The sequence below is a fragment of the Pygocentrus nattereri genome, chromosome 10 (genome assembly GCF_015220715.1).
Source record: "Pygocentrus nattereri isolate fPygNat1 chromosome 10, fPygNat1.pri, whole genome shotgun sequence".
NCBI lineage: Eukaryota > Metazoa > Chordata > Actinopteri > Characiformes > Serrasalmidae > Pygocentrus > Pygocentrus nattereri.
Genome location: NC_051220.1, coordinates 28160007 through 28185455, shown reverse-complemented (window position 1 = coordinate 28185455; position 25449 = coordinate 28160007). Strand labels below are relative to the sequence as shown.

The 25449-nt window shown below is 40.0% G+C and overlaps 1 protein-coding gene across 1 annotated transcript; it reads left to right on the top strand.

The window, feature by feature from the left end:
• Nucleotides 1-16900: 16900 nt before the first annotated feature.
• On the top strand, nucleotides 16901-23624 carry dact1 (dishevelled-binding antagonist of beta-catenin 1). Its single transcript, XM_017699844.2, has 4 exons — nucleotides 16901-17559; nucleotides 19359-19488; nucleotides 20303-20458; nucleotides 21092-23624. Exons 1-4 carry the CDS (start codon nucleotides 17257-17259, stop codon nucleotides 22960-22962), a joined length of 2460 nt encoding a protein of 819 aa, XP_017555333.1. The 5' UTR covers nucleotides 16901-17256; the 3' UTR covers nucleotides 22963-23624.
• The last annotated feature ends 1825 nt before the right edge of the window (nucleotides 23625-25449 follow it).

Sequence of the window (25449 nt, the reverse complement as noted above, 5' to 3'; positions counted from 1 at the left end):
ACTTAAAGCCAATGTAAATCATAAACCAAAGCCACCCACTTGTTAGATAAGACTTTTTATACATTGTGATACAGTATTACAGCCAAACTGAGTCTTTGCCAGGTTTTTCATCTGTAATGACAAATTACTGTTTGTATGTGTCTTATGCATATATAAGGATCAGTCAGATCACTCTTGGATTCATTTGATCTACATTAATAAGTAAGTTGCAGACAGATTTGTTGGATTTAATGTTGCTGGACCATTCTCATATATGCCGGGTTTGAAATGTATTCATGGCCAGTGATGGACAGTAACTAAGTAAATGTAATTCGTTACTGTATATAAGTAGTTTTTTCGTGTATCTGTACTAAAGTATTTCCATTTTGGGCGACTTTTTACTTTCACTCCACTACATTTCAAAGTCTAATATCTGACGTTTTACTCCACTACATTTCAGAGTCTAATATCTGACTTTTTACTCCACTACATTTTGAGAAATCCGTTGTTCCTTTTGGTTTCTGTGTGTATAAAAATGTAACATGTCAAAACAAAAGAAGCACAAAGCCAGAACACCAATCAGGGCACAGCGGTCACTTTGTTATGAGCTTGTTTTGACCTGTTGGTTATACCAAGCCAGTGCAGCTCATGGTTCAACATCAGTGCAGCAGCGTAAAAATTTGGGAGCACATACGTCCCTAAATGATGAACTAACCTAACTTTGTGTAAAAAGACCACAATATGTATGTACACAGTATGTACACATATGCAGTTGTGACTGGCATGTTTCTATTTTTCTGAATTCATACAAACATTTTCATTTTATAGTAAATTAGTTTTGGTTAGTTTATGTTTATGAACAGAGACCTACAGATCAATATAGTAAAGGAAAACTTATTTGTGAACCTGTGTTTAAAGCAAGTTTTTATTCAACTTGTAACTAAGTTACAAAGTAATCTTAAACTGAAACTTTACTTGTTTGTAAAAGTGATTTCAGAGCCACTCGGTTCTCCCTGATGGAAATTGTTCACCTTCAGTGTTTTGTGCTTCAGTTTTTGATCATTTTAATAAACGTCAGTGTCACTAATTAATGACGTTCTATTAAAAGACTGGTTTACCAAGAGAGACACCAGAGTATTTTCACCAAAAATGAGTTCAGGAAGTGAGTCTTGTTATAAAAATAATAACAGGACATCAGAGCCATAATTACTCTTTTAATACTTTTACTTTCAATACTTAAGTACATTTGAAGGCAAATATTTTTGTACTTTTACTCAAGTGGAGTCTAGAGTAAGGACTTCTACTTTTCCTGGAGTAACTTTTAAAATTTTTAAAACTATGTAGCAAAGAACATCTAAAGGAAATAATTAGATGGGTTCAATAAGGGCTAGAACTAAAGTAAACAAGAAAGCAGATCTCCAGGAGGATGGATGGTGACCACTGATGTAAAGGTTCTATGAAGAATCCTTAAATTGGTGTAGAACCATTATATTACATGAAGGTTATTTAGAACTGCAGAACTCTAAAGATTTTTTTTCATCTTTAGATCTATTTTTCATAGTTCTTGAACTGACACTGGTTCTCCAATGATGTTGCTCAAAAAACTAAATGGCTTGATAAACAGTTGTGGTCATAGAACACAAATCCAATACTTTAGTAAAAGTACATAAACCTTAGTAAAATATTACTCAAGTAAAAATATAATATAAAAATAGTGCTCTGTTAATATTTTACTTCAGTTAAAGTAAAAAAGTTATTAACTTTTAAGTGTTCTTACGTGTCAAAGCAAAGTATTCTGAGATATTTTTTACAACCCAACACAATTTTATTGTAACGGGGAGTGAGGAGGCGGACGCATATATGGAGATAAGCAAGATTTATTATGGGCAAATCCAGGGTCATAGTCCAAACGGTCCAGGGTCTTAGAGCCAACACGGATTGATCGAGGGGCAGACATGACAGACAAACCAGAATCCAACAAACAACAGTACAACCAGAACAGTACAAACACCACAGCAGATAACAATTCAGACAAAGACCAGCAAACACAAGGGGCAAACATAGGGCTTAATTACAACAGGGATGACGAGGGACAGGTGGAAACAATCAGGGGTGGAGTCAGGAAACGAGGTGGCTGGACCAAAACAAACACACATGGGCTAAACCAAAACATGAACAAAATGGACAGGACTGGGAGGGGCCAATCGTGACAGTTATGGAATTTTCTTTAATTGTGAAAGTTTGTCAGAGTTGTTGCCCGTTTACAACTGCTTACTATTGGACATTTGGTGCTTAGGAGAGGGATTTAGTGAAATGTGCACTGTGATCACTGATTTATTTCTGAAAGTGCATCATATTCTTTTGGATATTATGGAAAATCTAGTTTTTACTTTCCAGTATATTGCAGAAAGTAGTACAGTAAAAAGTGGATATTTTACTTTATAATGTAGTGGAGCGAAAGTAAAATCTAAAAAAATGGTAGTACTTTGGAAGTACAGATACTTGGATGAAAGTACTTAAGTACAGTACATGCAGTTTGTTACTGTCCACCACTGTTATTAACTTAGTGTGACTGACAGAAAAGGGCAATAACTAGTTGCATTTACTGAGTTTTGTATTTCTGTTATAGTACTGATGGATTTGTGTTTTTCTGAGTATTTTCAAATCATAATACTTTTGTTTCATGAATACTCATGTAGTTCAGTTTTATTTTGTTCTCATTCGCACACCTTACCTTCGAGCCCCATCCTTTACTTGTTGACCAAAAGAATCCCACAGAGAAAAGAATAGCATGCCACGAGTCCAGTTCCTGTGGAAAGGTACTCAATATTCTGTGCAGTTATGCTTGTGTATTTGAGGAGGTCTTCAGCCTAATAATGTATACCTACATTTTTTACTTTTACTTGAGTAATTATAGAATTGAAGTAACAGTACTCTAACTAAAGAATGATTTAAGCTCTTCTATCCACCTCTGGTAACAAAGTCATTGTCCTTCATTTGACATGCCTGACCGACAGTTTAGATAGAACAGCAAACCCATCAGTGCTCAGCTCGTTTCAGAACCCCAGAGGACATTGGGTCTCTTTATGAAAAGAGGGGGTATCACGCGTCAGCAGCGCTGTCAGCGTGTCTTAATTACAAACAAATCACTAGCATGAATAACTCTGACAAAGGGGCGACAGCGTACAGGCAACTAGGCTGTTGCCATGACAACGGCATCCACTGTGTCCTTGCGGTGAGAGCGAGTGCTTTCCTGGGCAGATGCATGAAACACTGAGGTGTCAGTCTTAATGGTCTGCCAGCTCAGAATGGAGACCATAGCATCCCTGTGGAACCTCATTTCCTGCAGGGATTATACTTCTGTCATTCAGACTGACGATGAATTGAATTTAAATACTTTCTAATGTAATTTTCTGGCATGGGATGAATAGCCCTTCTATGTTTAAAGCCACTGTTGCCTAGGGCTCAAAATTATTAAGGTTTTACAGCTAGGCTAAGAGAAGTGTGCTACATTTGAGAAAGATGTTTGTGTTTTTTCCCTGTCATCTGAGGGTTTACCACTGAACTACACCCTTAAAAATAAAGATTCCTCAATGTTCTCAGCATAGATGAATGGTTCTAGAAAAATCCTATAGTAACTTAACATTATGTTGAGGTTTTTAAACCTGAAAAGGTTCTTCCCTCTCACATATGTAATTTGCAAAAGGTTCTTTACAGAACTATCCATTGAAATGTTCTTTATGGAACTAAAAGTGGTCATTCTTTACTGAAAGTATGGTCCATGGGTCAAAGCTGGCCCTTGAGGACATTTGGTTTGGCCAGCCAGAATGGTAAGGAGGTACACTGTTTGAGCTTCTTACTCATCAAATGTTTCATTTAATTAGAACAAAGTGGGTCTCCAGTTAGCTTCAGGGTGTGGAAATACAGTGTGTACACATACGGGTGTTGTTTTTCACTGAAGGTGCAAACAAGCTGCCAGATGTTTTCTCTCAAACAGACTTTTTTCCCAACCTTAATCCCACATGAATGACAATCGGCGTAGGTCCCAGCCCCTGAGACTATACTGTTATTCTGTGGTAACTAGGTGACTACAAAAGTGAGACACAAAGGACTGGTCAGTCTATGAGGAGTACCAGCCATGATGTGCTTTGGGTGAGCCATGCCAATTCATCTGTGGTTTCAGTAGTCAGTCCCAGAAAAGAAAGCCAGGGTTTCACACCATTATACGGGTGGAGGAGTGAAAGGTGTTAATGATGTGGAAAGTGAAAATGAGAGTGAAACGTGTGAATTTTTTCTTAGATGGTTGGTGTTAGAGTACTGTTCTGCGAAACTGCCACGTCCTCTCAATAACTTTAATGACACATAATGAGTCCGAGGATCCATTATGTATCATTTAAGGCTATTTAAATCTGTGGATGGCCCGACGTTCCTAAATTTTCTTCTATTTTCATGTTATAGTTCTCTGCCCTTAACAAAGAGGACCGAACTCAGCACTACACCCACCTACTGACACAATGACAGCAGCCTCAGTCTGAACATTTTTATGGCTGTCTGTTTAAAGAAGCACTGAAGACAGTTTTAATGACGTTTAAGTCAGGCAAGCCCCTGCGGTTTGAGTAAAGCTTTCACCACTTGTCCCCTTCAGATCAAATTGTTTGATTAACTGCACTGACACTGGGATAGATTTTGCTGGGCAGTCATTTATGTGTGTGTATGCAGGTTTCATGGCTGCACAAAGACTGGCTGGCTCTCAAATTGAGAATATTAATAACTTAGTTACATTGATTAAATTATATGTTGCTATTTTATTGAGGACACTATACAATGGGTCTTCTTCACAATAATAATCTCTAATCCAACCATGTGGAAGCCTGGTACAGTTTGACAGCAAAATTGACCTATTCATGATCCGCCCACAATGTGTTCTTTCATAGCAACTGTTGCTAGGTTGACACAATTTACAAAACAGTCATAAAATCCAATTCTGTAGTAATGTAGGAAACTGTAGTAGAAATTGTAGCACAACTGTTTTTTGTCAAAATACATGGTATTCACATCTGACTGCATCAGTATTATTACATAATGTTTAGTATCCAGTTTAAAATGCTACACTAGATAATTAGACCAGAATTAATTGTTGTAAGTCATCGAAACAAGATAGGTCAGAACCCATAAGGGGGCCTGCAGGAACTCATTAAATCTTTATTGGACCTCTCATATAGATACTTACAATTTACACCCTTGACTTACAAAAAGATCCAATTTCTTAACCACATACCTCACCAATTAGCTTCCATCAACACTACACAGACAGCTCTGACGTCTGTTTATTCAGAGGGATCCTGCACAACCTGCAACATGATCTGTTCATTATTTATCATTTTAAAGTCTTAAGAAGGTTGTCTTATGCAAACATTTAGATTAGTGGGTGGAATATCTTGTGAGTGTCAACATGTTTGAGACATAACAATAGTGAAAAAATTATGTTGTCAATTTTGATTCAGTGAAGGTCATTTTTCTATAAGCACCATGTTTTTTGTCACTGGGGCCCATAGGATCCTAGCTTTGCTACTGGCAGAAGTCATTGTCATCGTGTTAATGTTCGCATAACTACGTATGTTAACAGTGTGAACTCACACACACGCACACACAATGTGCCGTGCAAAAGTCAGAGCCCTTTCATTTGTGTCATTTGCGGTCAAGACAGCCGTAATGTACAAATTTTGTCATTTTCAGGAGATATTTCCAATGAGATGTTTAGATCCACTTGAATAAGGACAGAGAAAGTTGAAGGAAAATTAGTGAACAAACAGGAGTTTCCAAAAGTGGAACACTTCCAAAAGAAGAAGTCATGAAATTATTGAAATATATAGAGAAAAATGGGACCATGCAAGACCTTGCAGACCAGCAAAACTGTCACTTTCAGATAAACAGCACCTAAAGCTTTCATCTGTGAGAGAGAAGAGAAAATCAAGCTCTACTCTTGATTCAGGTCTGAAAAATCCACAGGTGTTTCTGTCCATCCTTCCACTGTGAGAAGACAACTCAACAATATGAGTCTGAAAGGATGTGTAGTTGTTAAGAGGCCATTACTTAGAAAAGGAAATAGACAAAAAATGCTTATTAAGCAAATAAGTTGCTGGTATTCATGGTACAATAAACTGACCAAACTGGAGTCCAGTCCTCAGCATCGTTACATCTGTTGGGGAATATTTGCATTGTGCAAAGCAGAAAAGACAGAACTGAAGGTGGAAAAATATGCCTGCAGATTTTTTTGACAAATTGAAAACAAAATGAATGTAAGCTGTAATAAAGGCAAATGGTGGACACACTAAGTAAAAAAAATCTCTTATATTGTTGAGGCTTCTGTGTAATATTTTGTTAAATATATTTTGTGCTTTGTTTCCTGACACTGAAAAAATGAATAACTTGGTCTTATTGGCTGTTTGTATTGGAAATTAAATAAACAAAGGGTGATCTCTGACTTTTCCACAGTACTGTATATCTTTTAAAACTCTAAACCTTTGATAAAAATTGTGTGGTTAGGTCAGCTGGCTGAGTCTGATTGACTGTATGCTGGACTGAGAGGATTGAATCAGTTTGCTATAAGACACTAATTTGGAAAACTCAAGACTGTAAATGTGTATATGACATGTATTTGCATTTCAAATTGGGCTGCCAATGTGTGTATGTGCGTGTATGAGTGTGTGTGCAGGCCGTGGGGCTGAATGTGTATGAAGAGGCTTTTGAGAGGGGGCTATGAGGCAGGAGCTAATTTGCCATTGTGCAGGCCCACATTACTCAACCATTAATACTCTTAATGACCAACACCCTGACAGTAAGGAGGCACTCTAGGACTGCCTGACAGGCCTGGGCAGTGCTTTGTGTATGTGTGTGTTTGTGTGTAAAGGACAGAGTGGGTCTCCGCTACACTTTAGTCCTTGCTAGCTGAAGCATTGCCCCCTTCTTTTTCTGAAATTTCCATTAGGCAAAGCCCTCCGTCTTTGTTTCCTTTCATCTGATTTGAAGAGGCCGTTTGGTCTGATCACAGGCTCAGTAAAGTGCCAAGGCACAGCTCATTGGATTTCATAAGTGTGTATTATGAAAATGGAGAATTTGTGTGGTAAGAGGCTGTATGAGTGCACAAGTCCAAATCACTGGAATAATGACAGTTAAACGAGGCTGTGACCACAAGCAGCTTAGCTCAGGAGCCCTTTCCTCACCGTATGTTCTTGTATGGGTATTGTATACAGAGCTATTGTGTGCAGTGCTACTGTGGAGGTGGATTTACAAACTTGGGTCATATGACATCAAAGTAATACCACCCCTTTATTTCCTCCACATCTCCGTTCTCTTTGATGTAAGCGTTAACATTTCAGTTGCTTAATACTATAATCTTGTTAATATATTATTTTCCCTACTCACTTTTCAATTCTATGGGCCAAAATGTACAAAATTGTCCAAAAGTCACCTTTCATTTCTTTCAATTTCTGGTCAAAATGCCCATAATAAGTTATTTATTTTTCAAAGTTAGGAAAAAAGCAGAGAACATATAAAAATGACACAGAAGCCTCAACAACTAAATATATATGTAAAATCATTTGTTCCAGTACTTGGTGTGTCCACTATCTGCAGGGATAATTTTCCACACCTCCAAAGTTAATCCCTAACACACTCAATGATGCTGTGTTCTGGTCATTCCACTGTTCTGAGAACACCAGCACCTTTGTTTCTCAGAAACAGCTTCTTGACAGCTACACATTCTTTCATACCCACAGTGTTGTCTTCTCACAGTGGAAGGATGGACAGAAACACCTTACAAGTATCTACTGAAAAATTTATAATTTAATGGTTTTAAATTTTAACCAGAAATTAAATACATTACGGGTGGTCTCTGACTTTTGCACACTATTGTACATTAATGTTAAGAATACTTTTTCCTGCTTCTATAGTTATCAATGTGAAGATGCTGTGTTTTGTTTTGTTAAGACAGTGATGATATTCACTGTCATTTAAGACTATAATCATTATCGAAGCTAACGCTGCTTCTTTGAGAGTAGAATCATGGTAACTCATCACATGCCTCAATTAGAGAAGTGCTGCAATCGCAGATACAGCTTGCATATACTGTATGAGACACACCAAACATGACCACCATGGTGAACCTGGTAACAGCCAGTGGGCATGCTGGTTTGATTTTCCACCTTGAGCCACGAGAGAGTTATTAATTAGCAAGGAGAACTGTGTCTGAATGCTTCTGACACAGAGAGCTATCGCCCACACACTTTCTACAGCCTGGTAACCAGAGGAACTACTACATCTGCCTTCTTTTAGGAAGGCTAGAAAGATAAGATCATTAATAGAGTCCAAGCGACTGTTGTTTAATTGTTTTTTGTAGGCATGTTAGAAAATTTATGAAAGTGTCACCTTGACAGATGATTTTAAAGCTCCTCCAGGCCTTTCAGATGACAAGTAATATTCAATTCAAAATAATGTTCCTACAACAACAACTTCAGACAAATTAAATGATTAAATTTGCCATGTATGCTAGGTGCATGTACATATTGGAATTCTCTTCTTGTGCCTTCTCTGTTATGACTTACTTGAGGACAGTTGCATCAGCACACATGAGAACTTGTTAAAGTCATGAGCACAGATTTGGCCTTGTATTTGTTTGTGAGTCCTCGGGCTGGCGGTGAGAGCGCACAGACTTGCCTTTCTCACAGTGTGTGGTGAAAAGAATGGTTGTGCCTTTCACATTACAATCACAAAGCTCAGATTGATTCAGCCTTGACACCCACTGTGTGCATCTCTGTATTGAGCGCACAATGTGGGACTGCGTTCAATTCTGAACACAAAAGCCTTTTCTCAAGCCGTAATGTAAAAGTCCACCTTAAGTGGCTACAGAGGCAAGCCTCGAATATTAAAAATATGAGATGTAATAATAAACAATAATTAGGCTCTAGATTGTCTTGGCCAAGTCAGTATGAAAAAAAAATGCTTATCAAGGGTGCTTCACTATGTACAGTCCAGAGTTCACATTTGCAAACTTTCATGCATTTATATATATATTATTTCAATATATTTATTGAATATTATTATTCTATATATATTTAATATATAGAAATTTATTGTTCAATATTTCTGTCTGCACCACTAATGGGGGCTCTTTTTTGCTATATGATCTTTAAAATGTCCAAATAATTCCTGTAAATGATACCACGTGGATCTAATGAACTACACCTATGGACTTGGCCCTCTTTCATAATAATATGTGTGTGCTTGCACTCTCATGCACTCAGGTGTCATCTTCAAGTTCAATACCATTAGCTCCATAGGCACCTCTAGACACACTAACTCTTATTTGAATTTATTTAATATTTCAAATGTAAAAATCGTTAGAAACAGCACCAGTTTATTCAGTTTTACATTTCTTCACTGTTATATTCCTGTGGTAAGTGTACTAATTACTTCACATAAAAAAAGAAAATGTTTCAGCTTCTTACACTTCTACACAAACACAAAGGAAGGCAGAGGCAGTCTGACAAAGACAGAGAAAGAGCAGTCAGGCTGACAGTTCTGACATGAGCAAATAGAACAAAGTCTCAGTGTATATGTCTGCATATTTAACTAAGTTACTCTCCAGGCGCAGCAACTTTGTTTTTTCTTTTCATTTAGTTCTTTTATTTGTATGTTGCACACAGATGCTGAACTCTAATCACTCAAATAAATGCGGTTATTATAGCACAACACTTTTTAAAATTCTGCTAAATGATGCTTTGCCGCTTTGACACATTTTTTAACATGTGGTGTGTTGTCCGTCTACAGTGTGAATGTGACAAAAAAAGAATTTCACATACATATACCTACATTTCCATCCTCCCTCCAGGGCTTTGACCAGATGACCAGAAGTCTGGAAAGTCTAATAAAACAAAATTAAAATCTAAACTGAGCATGACAGAATTATTGATAAAGTTTATGGGGAAAATGGTTAGACTAGCTTTCCCACTTGCCAGTTTTTTATGGCCATATACCTTCAAAATGTATTTTTTATAGATAAACTGTATGGGTTGATACTTGTATAGTTCTCAAGTATGGAGAATTGAAGTGGAGCAAAGTGTTAGGCCTGTTATTAGTAGATTACAGTGTGATTCCCTACAGTGCCACAGCTGTCCCTGAGCAAGAGTCCAAGAGAATATGACTGGCCTCCTTCTCATCACATGCTAACCAGCACAGGCATCTGATAGCTGACGTAACAGAATTGCCAGTACAGGTGTATTGAGATGTCTAATGATGTTGTGCCAGCAGCAGTTTGAAAAGAATGTGGTGATGCCTCACGTGTCTTAAATCTTAAAATTAATTATCTTTTTAACGTACACTCACACACTTCAACTCAATACTTGGATGTACATCACTCCTACATTACACGAGTGTTCACTCAGTGCAGAACTGGAGGCGGGAACAGTGAGGATTGGATTATTGAAATGGAATGCACTCACCCTCAGCAGGTTAGCCTCAGTGAACTAAATGACTGTCCATGCAAACTATGAAATGCAAAACCTTTTATAGACAAATTTCAATGATTTCTGGGCAGTGGTGGAGAGTAACTAAGCAAATGTAATTTGTTACTGTACTTAATTAGTTTTTTCGTGTGTCTGTACTTTACTGAAGTATTTCCATTTTGGGCGACTTTTTACTTTCACTCCACTACATTTCAAAGTCAAATATTTTACTTTTTACTCCACTACATTTTGAGAAATCTGTCGTTCCTTTTAGTTTTTGTGTGTATAAAAACATAAATGTCAAAACAAAAGAAGCGCAAAGCTTCAACAAAGTTGAAGGTCACTTTGTTCTGAGCTTATTTTGACCTGTTGGTCATGCCAACCCAGAGCAAGCACACGGTTCAACGTCAGCGCAGCAGGGTAAAAATTTGTGAGAGTCTATTCAACATAAATTATGAACTAACCTGGCTTTGTCTAAATAGACCACAATATGGAATATGTCCACATATGCAGTTGTGACTAGCATGTTTCTTTTTTTCTGAATTTATACAAACACTTTCATTTTATAGTAAATAAGTTCAGTTAGTTTATGTTTGTGAACAGAGACCTGAAGATCAATATAGTTAAGGAAAACTTATTTGTGAACCTGAGTTTAAAGTACATTTTTATTCAACTAAGTTACAAAGTAATCTTAAACTGAAACTTTGCTTGTTTGTAAAAGTGATTTCAGAGCCACTCGGTTCTCCCTGATGGAAATTGTTTACCTTCAGAGTTTTGTGTTGATGATTCTTTTAATAGATGTCAGCATCACTGACGTTCTATGAAACGACTGGTTTACCAAGAGAGACACTGGAGGATTTTCACCTAAAAAGAGTCTTGTTACAAATATTATAACAGGACATCAGAGCCATAATTACTCTTTTAATACTTTTACTTTTGATACTTAAGTACATTTGAAGGCAAATACTTTTGTACTTTTACTCAAGTTGTCTACTTTTACTGGAGTAAAATTTTACCTTGGGTATCTCTACTTTAACTCAAGTACATGACTTGTGTACTTCGTCCACCTCTGTTTCTGGGTGAGTTCTGCTGCTTAAGTCGGCGCTGGTGTTCACTTGATCCCTAACACCCTTCACTTCAGCTAATAAAGTAATGGAACAGCCCTTAAGAGGGCGCTGGGGATTCCCACAACCCTCCAGCTTGGTAGCATCAAGTTATAGGAGAAGACCTAGCTAGTGAATGAAATTCATATTGGCAGTGACTAAATTAGTTAGAAAAATTGGGTAAAAACATCCAGAAGTGTTGATCTGCCTCAAATACCTTGGAAAATATCAAAGGTCCCATAATTCATTGCATCTCTGCGTCTGAAAAAGGCTCCTGTAAATCTTTGACAATTTAACATGGCACAAAAAACATTTAAACTTTCATCTTGAGGTTTTAGTTAGTTAGTTAGTTTAGTTAGGTTTTAGCAATAACAACTTGAATACTTATATATGCCTCCATTCTCATAACATTTTTGGCTAACTTGACAAGCTAATAAAACTTTCATCTCAAGAGCGCAAGTTCTTTTATCATGATCTTCACAATCTGAGAATCTCCCAGATATTCCAACAGGGGTGTGATTGATGAATGGCTTCCTGATGCTCAACTAGTTCATAAGATATCAATGACATGAGGCATGCTAATTGTTCAACCAGGATGAACACATGAAGGATGCTAATGACTAATGGAAGTCAGTAACCTTAAATACAGATGATAATCTTTTATTGAGTTGATTGAATAAATATAGATCTGGAAGACTTGTCCTTTAATATCCATTATCTTTAACAAATTTATTAAAATAGACAACTTTGTTGCAACAGTATATGCTTAGCTGCTTTCATAGTAAACTGGGGGTTATTTGAGTGATGGTCTCGTGTGAAGGTACACTTGCTGTCAGACAATCAATGGAAACCATTGCAGTTGTTTAGAGCCATTATTTTAAATTCCAAAGTAACGTTTTGCTGTAACCAGTGTTGGAACCCAAGGTCTGTGCAGGTGATATAAGGTTAGTAACCAGACTGAGAGCACTGAATTGTGTGCCTGTGAGTGGGTATTCTGCTTGTGTCAAATGTGTCTCCAAATGGTTCTAAAGAGTCCAGCAGTGATGTTGGTCTGTATGCTGCTTACATACTGCTGTTATTTTTAGCTGTTGGCTGGCCATGTAAAACACCTTATGTTTCTGGCGTCACTTAGAAACCTGACACTGTTAACCAGGAACTCGCTCATAGATGGAGTTTGCCTGAGAGATTTGATTAGGATGCCACAAAAAACTCCTTGTTTGATCTAATTACGCAGTGTGTTTACTTCGGGTCAGCTCCTTTTCCGCGTATCACAGAACTTGCCTCAGGGCACAGAGAGATCATGACACGAAATATTGCTGCTGTCAGAAAGTGCCCTGAAGTGACTGATGCTCCTTCTGTCTATGTGTGTGTGTTGTATGTGAGAGAGTGTGACCATTAGGCTAGGGCTAATGTTTCATTCAAGGATGTTTGTGAAGAGTCACCAGCTGTTTTGACAACATCTGTTTCTCATAGAAGTGGCCATGGATCCCATTTCCTAAATCCCTGTCATGTTTAGAGAGAGAGATTAGCTTTGTGCTCGCCTCATATTGCTCTTCCTCTGTGCAGCGTCTCTCCACTGCCTGCTTTAGCTGCAAATCAAACAGAGCTGACAGAGCCATTTGCTGGGTTTGATGGACAGAGGCTTTGGAGGTGCGGTTGCTTTTAATTAGCCGCCAAGCTGCAAGGCCCTCTGCAGAAATGAGCCCATCCATCAGTGATGCAAAAGCAACTAAATTATTCTAATTCACATGCAGACACAAAGCCAGAGGCTGTTTCCAGCTTAATTTGTATTCGCCTTTGTGAATGCTTTCCTTTCTCAAAATCTAGTGATTCTCTTATTCAGCATGATATTACAATTATTTTAAATATAAATTGCCCATTGTAGATTTGTAATGAGGTTGGGATAAGATTAAATTAATGGAGAATTTATTCATATGTTTTAGATGCTACTCTTTTCTGATCACTATATGAAAGTCAGATCAGCATATTTCTCAATGTACAGAACACAGTGTAAGATAGCAATGATACTATGAACAAGTAATTTCATGTGCCATGTGCGCATATATATATATATATATATATATATATATATATATATATATATATATATATATATATATAAAGAATGCGACAACCAAAACCAAACATTTCATTCTTTACTTGTGCCGAATGACACATGATACATTTCATCAATTCCACAGATGGAAGTATCTTGCTTGCTGTCTGCTTTGAGTTGTCAGTTGCTCTGTCTAATTAGCTGTGCGAGATATGTGGCTCCAGTCTTTCACTAGTCCATGTGGTGGTGGTATTAGGGGCAGCTGTGTGCTTAATGTGCCAGCACAGGCCTGGAGAGTACACGCATATGTTTTTCAAATCCAGCCTTCATACTACATGATAAACATGCTCCACATATGTCTGCAGATGCACACTGGTAGTCATGAACATTTCATCTGGAAGGCAGAATTTATGTTACTGCATACTTTGTGAGTGAAGCTTTATTCTATAAAATTAATTCTACAAAATTAATGAGAATGAATTTTAAAAGTAAAAATGAATCTCGTGCATAGTGCGTAAAGAACTGTGCAGTCTTAAACATGTGAGAAAACTATGTTAAGCTATTTATGTGCATAGTAAAGGTTAACATTAAAATAAATGCAAATAAACAAATAAGCAACACATTATGATGTTAAGTGTGTCAGGGTTTTCGCTTTTTTTCTTTCATTGAGAAAGCCCAGTATTTACAGTTACCAATCAATACCTGCTTCGGTTATGTAGTCCTTCATTAAATGAAATCTAACACAAATTGTGCTCAAAGTGTCAATATTTTGTGTGACCACCATTATTATCTAGCCGTGCCTTAACCCTCTTGGGCATGGAATTCACCAGAGCTGTACAGGTTGCTACTGGAATCCTCTTCCACTCCTCCATGATGACATCACAGAGCTGGTGGATGTTAGACACCTTGCGCTCCCCCCTCCTTTCGTTTGAGGATGCCTCATGAGTGTAAGTGTGGAGACATACTCGGCCAGTCCATCACATTTACCTTCAGCAAGGCAGTTGTCATCTTGGAGGTGTGTTTGGGGTCGTTGTCATTTTGGAAAACTGCCATGCGTCACAATTTCCGAAGGGAGGGGATCATGCTCTGCTTCAGAATGTCACAGTACATGTTGTAATTCATGTTTCTCTCAATGAACTGCAGCTCCCCAGTGCCGGCAGCACTCATGCAGCTCCAGACCACGATACTACCACCACCATGCTTGACTGTAGGCAAGAGAGTTTTGGTACTCCTCACCAGGGACACATGCTGGACACCATCTGAGCCAAACAAGTTTATCTTGGTCTTGTCAGACCATACGACATGGTTCCAGCAATCTATATTCTTAAAGATTAGATTAAGTGACCCTTGTTAGTCCCATAACAGGGAACTTTCACCTTTGCATTTAACCCATCCATGAAGTGAAACACCACATACACTCTAGTGAGCACACTTGCCTGGAGCGGTGGGCAGCCCAATCCGCAGTGCCCGGGGAGAAGTTGGGGGTTAGGTGTCTTGCTCAAGGACATCTCATGTGCTGTTGGCTCTGGGGATCAAACCGGTGACCTTCTGTTCACGAGGCTGGTTCCCTAACCTCCAGCCCATGACTGCTTGTCTTCAACAAAATGTTTCCTGGCTTCCTTGTGCATCAGCTTCAGAAAAGGCCTCCTACTGGGATGACGGCCATGCAGACTGAGTTGATTGCATTGTGTGGTGTATGGTCTGAGCCCGGACAGGCTGACCTCCCACTTCTTCAACCTCTGCAGCAATGCTGTTAGCACTCATGCCTCTATTTTTTCAAGCTAACCTCTCGATTTGATGCTGATCACATGGACTAAACATCTTTGGTCGACCCTGGCAAGGCCTGTCCTGAGTGGAACCTCTCCAGGAAAACCACTGTATGACCTTGTATGACCTTGGCCACTGTGCTCTAGCTCAATTTCAGGGTATTAGCAATCTTCTTATAGCCTAGGCCATTTTTGTGGAGAGCAACAATTTTATTTCTCATATCCTCAGAGAGTTCTTTGCCATGTTGAATATCCTGTGGCCAGTATGATAAGATTTGTACCCAAAACACCAAATTTAACAGCCCTGCTTCCCATTCACATCTGGAACCTTGTAACTTTAATGAGTCACATGACACCAGGGAGGCACAATAACTGGGCAAAATTTGGACATGTTCACTGTGAAGTGTACTCACTTGCGTTTCCAGCTATTTAGACATTAATGGCTGTGTGTTGAGTTATTTTCAGAGGAGAGTAAAGCTATACTGCAATACAAGCTGTACACTGACTACTTTAAGTTATATCCTAGTTTCATTTCTATACTGTTGTCCCATGAAAAGATATAATATAATATTTGTAGAAATGTGAGGGGTGTACTCACTTTTGTGAGATACCGTATGTTCTAATGTTATTACAAATCATTATAGAAATCTTGTCATAAAATTGCTGCAAAAGTCACTGCGAATAGTTCGGAATAATTTTCTTGGCTGCCTAAGATTTTATACAGTACTGTATTTTCACTGCTGTCAGAACGAAACCTCACATCTCCAAAATGGGAAATTTACAGGAGAAGCCAAAAACATTCTTAACAGTGAAAGTTAATGTAACATGATTTTATTCTAAGCTATTGTGGTCCATTTTTGTTAGTCCATTTATCATGAAATTTCAACACAGCATGAAGTAATAAAACACCAGTAAAAATCAGAGATACAAGGGTTTGTTCTGACAAAATGGATATATGCTAGAGGAATGGAAATATGCATGTCCATCCAGTAGTACTTTCCTCTATTCTTTAGCCTCGACTGTGCAGCTGGTCACAGACTTGTGTAGTACAGTAAGAACAGTAGAGGGCAGTCATTCTCCCTCATGTCTTAATTTCAGCCTATTTGTAGACATTTCTAAAACCCAGTCATTGTTGGATGTATTTAGCAACTGGGACACGCCCACATTTATTACACACATATTACACCCACCTACACTTCATTAATTATTCTGAGCAGTGTAGAATGGTCAATTAATCAAGATGATGCAGATATATGAATGTGCTGAATGTAGATGTAGTTCTACACCTCATTTTCTTTACCTTTTTAAATATTTCTACTATCTGAGTGATTGTGATGGTGGTCAGTAAAGAGTAAATTTGACTTTTACTCACTGCTCTCTCTGTGCTCTCAGAGTGAGGAGAAGGTGGGCGGGGCTTAAACCGGCGGGCACTAGGACGCTTGGCGGCTCAGAGGGAGCGCTGCTGCTTTAACGCTTCAACACTGCAGTTTCAGATTAGAGCAGCAGCGACAGGACGGAGCGCAGAACCAGCAGCTCCGCATAGACCAGCAGCTCTTCTCTACACTGCACCACCTCCTCTCACTACACGCTGGATATCGACTTCTTCTTCTTCTTTTTGGTCACTGCAGCGACACTTTTATAGGCCTGCGTTTCCCTAACTTTCCAGCAGGAACCCTTCTTTTCAGCACTTCTGCAACTTTACTGAACTTTTTCAGGAGTTGTTTGGCATCTTGTGTGGATTTTTGGGGCTGCTTTAGTCCGCGTGACTGATTGCCCCGTTAGTGGACCATGTGAGTGGAGCTGGTGGGCTTTGGTGGGTTTTGAGGCTCCGCTGTAGAGGAGCGGCTGTGATGAAGACGCCGCTGGCCGAGATGCTCGCGGCGCTGCGGGAACCCAGAGAGCGCGCGGAGAGAGAGCGCGCAGAGGGCAGAGAGGAGTGGGAGCGCGCGCGCACGCGGGAGCGCCTGGACGCTGCGCTCGCGGGGCTCGGGGAGCTCGAGTACCTGAGACACAGACAGGAGGGGCTCGTGCGCGGCGCGCTCACTCAGCGCGAGGAGAGAGGCAGCGCGAGCGCGAGCGGCGAGGAGGAGAGCTACCTCAACAAGGAGGAGAAACTTCTGGAGGAGAACATTTTATTACTGAGGAAACAGCTGGTGCGTATTACACTGAGGAGTGTTGGTGATTCTTTTCTTGGTTTCTCTCTTTCTCTCTCTCTGTGTGTGTCTATTTGCGCATCTCTGTCTTTCTCTTTTTTCTCTCTGTACATTCTCTCTCTCTCTCTTTCTCTCTCTCTCTGTCTTTTTAGCACTATCTTTGCTAGTCCATTTCTGTTGTTTCTGTATGTGTACATACTATACATCTCTCTCTCTCTCTCTCTCTCTCTCTCTCTCTCTCTCTCTCGCGCGCGCGCGCGCGTGCGGGTGAGGTTATGCCCCCTATGCATTTTCCTTGAATTGTGTGTTTTTCCCTCTAATCCTCTGTTATTGAGCTGCACTGAGCTCGTGTTCGGTTCAGCCGATATTGAAATTCATTCATTCATTCACTGCAGTCCAGCACCAAATTAGGGCAGATAATGTCTGCTCTGAGCATAAAGCTCAGATACTGCACGTACCCAGCGGAAAGCCAAATATAAATATAAATTAGACGATATTAATAATCCTGCCGAGCAGATTTAAAACCAACTGTTCAGTAAGAGAACACAAGTGAATTAATGAAGCGGTTCCTGCAAAATAGCCTTAGACCAGAATGCATAAAGAGAAGGGAGCGCAGCTGACTGCTGTAAAGCGATCATTAGAAAAGCAGGATGGCGCTTTAGTCGGTAGTTAATGTTATTTAAATTCAGCTTCCTGAATTTGAAATGTACGAAAGAAATGTAGGGGGGTGGGATTTCAGCGTGCCTGAAGCAGATTTGTGATACAATAGACGAAGAGGTAGAAGTTTTCCAAGAGCGGAGTGGCGAGATTATAGTTGCTAGTCAGAACTGCCTCGCCTTATTTCAGTGTCCAAATAATAAAGGAAGGGTGCGTTTATAAACGCTAACAAAGTTTGTGTCCTTTGCACACAAAGTAACCTGAAATACTCTCAAGAATTGCTACACAGCCTACACACTAATATTTTTTCATAACCAACAAAATTATGAGTGAGTATAAAATAAAAACGCTCCACTTATGCAAAGAACAAACATGTTATTCCTAATCTCTGGCTTTTGCTATCAGCATTGCCTGTGGTTAATTTAGTGCTGTTCTAAAATAACTGTTGGCCCTGTCTGCAAATAGACTCCGTGTAAAAATGGTCTCCACAGCCTGACATGCTGAGAGCCAGATCCCATAAATCACAGAGAGCCTGCCTGTCAGACCTACACATTTTTATTGCCTGCCAGTCTGCAGCAGAGGAAACGCCATTCCGCTGCTCCATATAGCACTGGAATCTCCACTGCTCCTGTCAGCGAACAGCAGTTCAAATGTGCACTAGATAATGCACCGATGATTATGGCCCATTTGAAGTTATGCATGTCTGCTTTAAGGGGCCACTTTTTCCTCAGTCTGCCGTTTCACCACACTTAATTGGGAATGCAGCACATGATCTGGGTGTTGTCAGATGCGTCCCATTCCACATAAGTGGCGTGTTTTTAAGCCGAATGTGCCTTCCCCCACCAGTCGTGACTCTAATTTAGTCTATTACACTTGTCTGATCTGTACCTCCAGGCCACCAGCACTCCAGACAACTGTGGGAAATAGACTTCAGTTGCAGTGGGGAACCACATTACCTGAAAGAACTGAGACAAAAACCTTCTTAATCAATAGCCTGAATACCAAAGCACAAAAAAACAATAGCTGGTTATTCCCATGTATTGACTGTTTTAAGACTCCACTGTGTGGAGCAGTGTTGATTTCCCCCCACCGTAGCAGCAGGGATGTTGTCCTGACCTCATTTCATTGTTCTTCTCCTCTAGAACTGCCTGCGGAGGCGAGATGCTGGTTTGATCAGTCAGCTCCAGGAACTGGACAGACAGATCAGTGACCTGCGACTGGACACAGAGACTTCGCATGACCACGTGGAGACCGACAGCCGGCCCAGCTCAGGTTGGTGCTGGCCTGGGAAAGGTTGCGGGGCTTGGGGTTTTAGACAGCTTTAGAGGCTTTGGAAGTAGTTCAAGTACAAAAGATTCAGTTGGAGCAAGAATGTTTGAGAGGGACCACATTGTTCACTCACAGAAGTCTGTGTATTATAGTTTGATACTACAGGAAGAACATAGTACAAAACCTTACACAACATATAGGGTCCCAATCAAATCAGTGAACTACAATTTCCTTGATTCTGATTCCTTTTACATTGCCCCATAATCAGATGTCTTAATCGAGTTATATAATTCATTATAAACCTGCTTTGTGAACACAGAAATGCCAGTAGTAACATGTGTGCCTGCCAGGCCTAATCTCGGCTGGAGACTGCTTAGCCTCTCTGTTTAAGCACTAATTTGGTAATATGAACAATCTGCACCCTGTGCTAGCCGCCTACCCAGCTGAGTTAGTTTACATTCCAAATAGGAGAGGTCATTTTAGTGCTGGGGCTGACTACACTTTAGTTGCATGAAGTATTTATAAAACAGAAATTGATTGCACATGTGTATGCTGCTTAGTGAATGTCGCCATTGTTTAAAATATTTCTCTCTTAACTCTTCCTAATAGGTACTTCTGTCTTTAGGTTAGTATTAGCTGCTTTATATTGCAAAATAGCTTTCATGCTTTATTGTACATTGCCTTTGGGAAAGTGCGGTATGCTGTTATGTCATGGATTAAAGCGATACTCTCTAAATTTGTGTTAGAAAAAACATGTTTGTAAGTGATTGAGTTTGGCTTCATTTTGTTCATTTGTGTCCCCTTTCTCTCCTTGTAGGTTTTTACGAGTTAAGTGATGGCGCTTCAGGCTCTCTCTCTAATTCCTCCAACTCAGTCTTCAGTGAATGTTTGTCCAGCTGTCGTTCCAGCACCTGCCTGTGTGCCCCCCTCGACACCTCTCTGTGTGCCTCTGATGGAAGGTCCAAGTATGCAGGTGAGAACACACTTTAGTTTGAGTATATCTGGGTATTGAGGCAATTCACATTTTGTCTGAAAGTAATTAGTTGGAGCAAAATAGTGCTTATTAGCTTTATAAACATACAGTGTTATTATTGTTTAGCATATTGTCTTGTTCATGTCCTAAGCTTTGGCATAAAGAAAAGCCCTTCATTCCATGGACAGGACATCAACTATTGCCTGTCTGTGTTGTTCTACATTTACATTTACATTTACGGCATCTGCTTTCTAATTAGCAGAAAGTTCTTTTAAACAATGAAATGTGGTGCAGTGCAAACAGAGGAGGCTAGGATAAGAGAAAATTCAAACATTGGAGACAGAAACAGTTTCACAGCTCTGCAAATGCCCCCTGCCACACCTCTGATGAACTAATAAGGCAAAAGGTTCATTTGCACATGAAAGCTAATCAACCACCCACTTAGCTCAACATTTAGGCTCAGTGCTCTCAGTGCTCTCATAGAAACAGTCATTGAAACAGAGATTTTATATATAGAAACTGGAAGTGGTTTTGGGGTGGGGAATTTACCCAAATGTTGTACCCCACGTCTTATAGATATCACGCTGTCCTTTCTAGTTCTATATTGCTAACAGTCTCTATTCTTCTCTGCAGATGAGCTGGGTGTGTGTGCAGAGTGTGAAGGTCAGTGTGAGGATTCGAGTTCAGGAACAGTCCGCAGATCCCTGTCTGCCCCCTACTCTCCTTCTCCAGATGGGCCCTGTGACAGCTTGTCTAAGTACCACTGTGACCTGATAGCTAAGAACGGTAATGACGTGTACCGCTACCCCAGCCCTCTCCATGCTGTGGCTGTCCAAAGCCCCATCTTCTTTCAGTCTGTGGCCAGCCATCTTAAAGAGGAGGGTGGTCTGTCGAAGTCTGGAGAAAACCCTTGTGAAAATCAAAAACCTGAGCAACCCCAGAATACTTCTTGGCCTGCTTCACAAACTCCTCTCAACAAAAGACTGGACAGTTATATCTTTGGACTTCTTCAGAGGAGAGCACAGCCAGTGAGAACAAATAAACCCAGGACGAGCATAAACACAGACCCCTCTAAGAGTGTGTTACGACAGGCTAGTCTCTGCGTGCGGCCTCCTACTGCAGGACAGACCCAACCAAGGACTTCTGAACTCAAGGTTAACTGGCAGACCAGTTTACAAGCAGCAGCAACCTCTAGCACTGACCCCAGCACGGTGTCACCACAAAGACAGTGGTCTGTTGAGTCCAAAGGAGAACATGTAGAGAATGGAACATCCTATTCTCAAAGCCAACCACCTAATGGATACTTAATCAATGGTGACATTAACACAAATAGCCTCTTAAAGAAGAGAGGCTCTGGGGCCAATAAAGGCCAGCCATTAACTGTTGTTGCTAAAGAGTGCCAGGAATTGGGTAGCCCTAATGCAGTCTCTTCCCCTAAACTTAACAAGCATTCTCATTACCCTGCAGTGGAGGATTGTAAATCAGCTCAGAAAGCAGGCACTCCTAAAAGGAACCAGAAGATCCAGACGCCAGTGGCCGGTTCTGTTAAAGTTGAATGGCCTGCCCCAGAGCTCATCAGTCTGGGCTCTTCCTCTCAGAGTCAGGATGAGGGAGGACAGATGGTTAGTGCTCAGTACATCCCTGCTCAGGAGCAGAATGTCAAACTTCGGAAGGGTGGCACCAAGAACGTCAAAATTGTCAAGGTCAAGAACAGCACCAGCACCAAATCTAGGACCCATGCTGCCGACCCATGTTCAGAAGCAGGCCGTGACAGGCATCATCGGGCAGGATCCAGGAGATTTCGACCAGTGGAAGATGCAAGTCATTCTCACAAAGCTTCCAAGAGGACCTCTTGTAAAGCCAAAAGGATACCAGTCGCTATCCCTGAAGGGCAAATCCTAGAGAAGCACAGTTCCTCCACTAGCAGGTCATCTTCCCAAAGACACCACGGCCACCACAGGCATCATGAGGCAGTGCTAGCCAAGCCCAAGTACAAGCGCAATGACTACCACCGTAGGCTGCGGGGCATCCCAGAGATGCCTTATGAGGAGGCTTTCAGAAGGGCTCATCGCAGGCAAAAAAGGGAGAACCTAGGCCATATATCAGCCATGTATCTCCCTTCCAGTGCACACTTCACCAGCCCATATGCCTATGTAGGCAGTGACTCAGAGTATTCTGCTGAGTGTGCTTCTCTCTTTCACTCTACCATCCTGGACACTAGTGAAGACGAGCGCAGTAACTACACCACCAACTGTTTTGGGGACAGTGAGTCGAGTGCCAGTGAGGCAGACTTTGTGGCAGAGAGTAGCACAAGCAGTGACTCAGAGGGCAGCGCAGGGGTGAACTGGCCCCAGTGTAGTCAGGCCTCAGCAGGCTCCACCTTGACACGTGAAATGACCTCAGCACAGGCCAAAGCTTTCGTCAAAATCAAAGCCTCCCACAATTTAAAGAAGAAGATCCTACGCTTCCGATCAGGCTCGTTAAAACTCATGACCACAGTATGAGAGACTCAAGGGACAGGGGATAGACTTTGGATACAGCCAATCAAATTGGCTGCTCTCAAGTCTCAGCCAATCAAGTGCCTAAGCAGAGTTCAGTCATGCTGCTTAAAAGCTGTCTGAGTCACATTGAGATCTTTCACTAGGAGTGCATTTGTTCAGTGAACTCACTCCCCTGCACTTTCAGAGTCCCTTAAAGCAAATGTTAAAAGCATCTGCGTAGCCCCATTGTGTAATTTTCTGTAGCCATATTTATTAAAAACTCATTGTTATGCTGTGATGCATATACATAGCAAGTGCTATGTAAATGCAGCCAATAGACATGGTTTTCTAAATAAAATATTTAAAGCTTAATATATTTGGTTAGTCATATGTGGAATAGAATAGAAAGTATGATTCAACTGATTCAGTTGTTGCTAAAGAGCAGAAGACGCATGAAGTGATAGACAGAGTCTGTCTCCAAATTGTACAATGATATGTGTACATCACCAGCTGATGACACAGGGCTTTTGTTATATGCACAAAAAATATGCATGAGCAACTGCGTTACTATTTACCTTGTGGTTGATGCCTATTAGCTGTAAATTGCAATTTATGTAAATAGAATGTTTGTTTCTTAATTTCTGGTGTCTTTCCTTTTTATGCTTTATTAAATGTTGCCTTTGAAACTGTGGTTCTCTCTTTTGCTTTGAAAATATCTAGCACTGTATATCGATTATTCTTTACATTAAAATAATGTTTATGTTTCACATATAAGCACTGTGTTAGTGTAGTGAGTGATATATCAGTAGATTTAGTCTGGTTTTTGGAGACCAGACATTTTCATAGAAGCTTCATTTCAGTTTCAGGTTAAAGGAACATGAAGCAGAAATCATAGCGCATTTTTTCTTCTGTGTAGTATTTCTGAGTGAAACAGGGAATGGTGCGTGGTGATGTATCCAAAAATCAGATTTTTTTTTTGAGGTGGGCAATTTTTTTATTACATTTTGGTGTCTTTTAAATCATCCTTAATATGTTCAGAGATATGAATTAAAAGACAAAAAAGGTCAATATTGATTTCAGGTTGACTTTAAATATGAAGTTATTACAAAAGCTGAAACTGCAACAGCTTAGTTACTTAACAACAGCTTGGTTTGTAAATAGAGTTGTATGCAAAAGTTTGGGCAACTCTGGTCAAATGACATGTTTTGTTGATTTTCAAAATGAAAAATAACACATCCTCTACAGAAAACACACTTTAACATTTATTTCGCATATTTGTATTTAACATAGGAAAATATGGCCTGTGCAAAGGTTATGGCACATTTTATGTTGTACTTCCCAGGAGGTTAAACTCAGTAAATTAATCGAAATGGTGTGTCAGATATAGTTCATTGCAGAAAAAATGTTATTTTGCCATTTGAGGGAGGGTGTTCAAACTTTTACAAATTACTTTTCCAGATCCTTTATGTCAAGAGTAACAACACTGCTCATCTAGTATCAGACTTGGCTGAGGTGCTGGAATTAAAAAATAAAAGCAATATAATATAAAAATAAATGTGAAACAAAGCATCTACACACTCAAATCTGTGCAACAATCCAGATCCATTATGCGTAAGAGACATGGTGCCTGTGCATCATCACCCATTAGACAGCTATGACCAACAGAGTCAATACAGAAGGAGGCAAACAAATCTGATCCACAGTTCACTGCCTTTTAAACCTATTCCTGACTATAAAGTACATTTTGTTTTCATAGATGTCTGTTAATCTACATTTTGGTTGCAAGATAATGGTTCTTTTCGTTTATTTAGATCACAATACATTAAAACACAAAGCCTTGTGTTGCTTAGTATGTTGGTGTAATACTGGGGGACACTTGCATTGCATTATTTAAGATTTTCCCCTCCTGTAACGCAACTGATTTAAACTCACCAATTATTTAGCTTTACAGACATGTCCTGAGTATTACAACAGACACCAAATAATACTTTCAAGCACAGATGTTTTCTGGAACTGGGTTTGAAAAGCACTCTGTTAGTACATTGCTAACTATGGGCCATGCAGCAGGCACTGACATGTTAACGTGTTGCGCACATGAGTGTTGTCCTTACATGAGTTTCTGACCTTTTTCTCATTGGCTCAGTTGCATAGCGGTCATACTGGATGAGGAATTTTCCTACTCTGTTCTGACTGGAGCAGAGCTGGTCTGGAAAGCATCTGGCTGTTTTTTTTAAAGAGGACCGTGTCTGTTTGGATTACTGCAGCTGGGCGAAAAGAGCAGGGCAAAATTCTCTCCTCTCAGACACTCAGCGAGTTTACAGCCTGTTATCCAGCCCAGTCACGAGCACTTCATCTGCAGTAATGTCTTCTGTGCAGACCACAAAATGTCCATTGTCAGAAACCAACCAAAGTTAAGGTCCTTCCAAAACATACTCAATAACAGCCTGCTGGTCAACATGCATTGGAAAGAGAATTTTGTCATAAGAAAGTTTATTAAATTGAAGTCAGCTT

What these genes read in the sequence shown, in the direction of transcription:
- dact1 (XM_017699844.2), top strand. Translation starts at nt 17,257, where the DNA reads ATGAAGACGCCGCTGGCCGAGATGCTCGCGGCGCTGCGGGAACCCAGA. An exon ending in TATTACTGAGGAAACAGCTG is followed by an intron (nt 17,560 to 19,358) that starts GTGCGTATTACA and finishes CTTCTCCTCTAG; the next exon opens with AACTGCCTGCGGAGGCGAGA. An exon ending in TGGAAGGTCCAAGTATGCAG is followed by an intron (nt 20,459 to 21,091) that starts GTGAGAACACAC and finishes TCTTCTCTGCAG; the next exon opens with ATGAGCTGGGTGTGTGTGCA.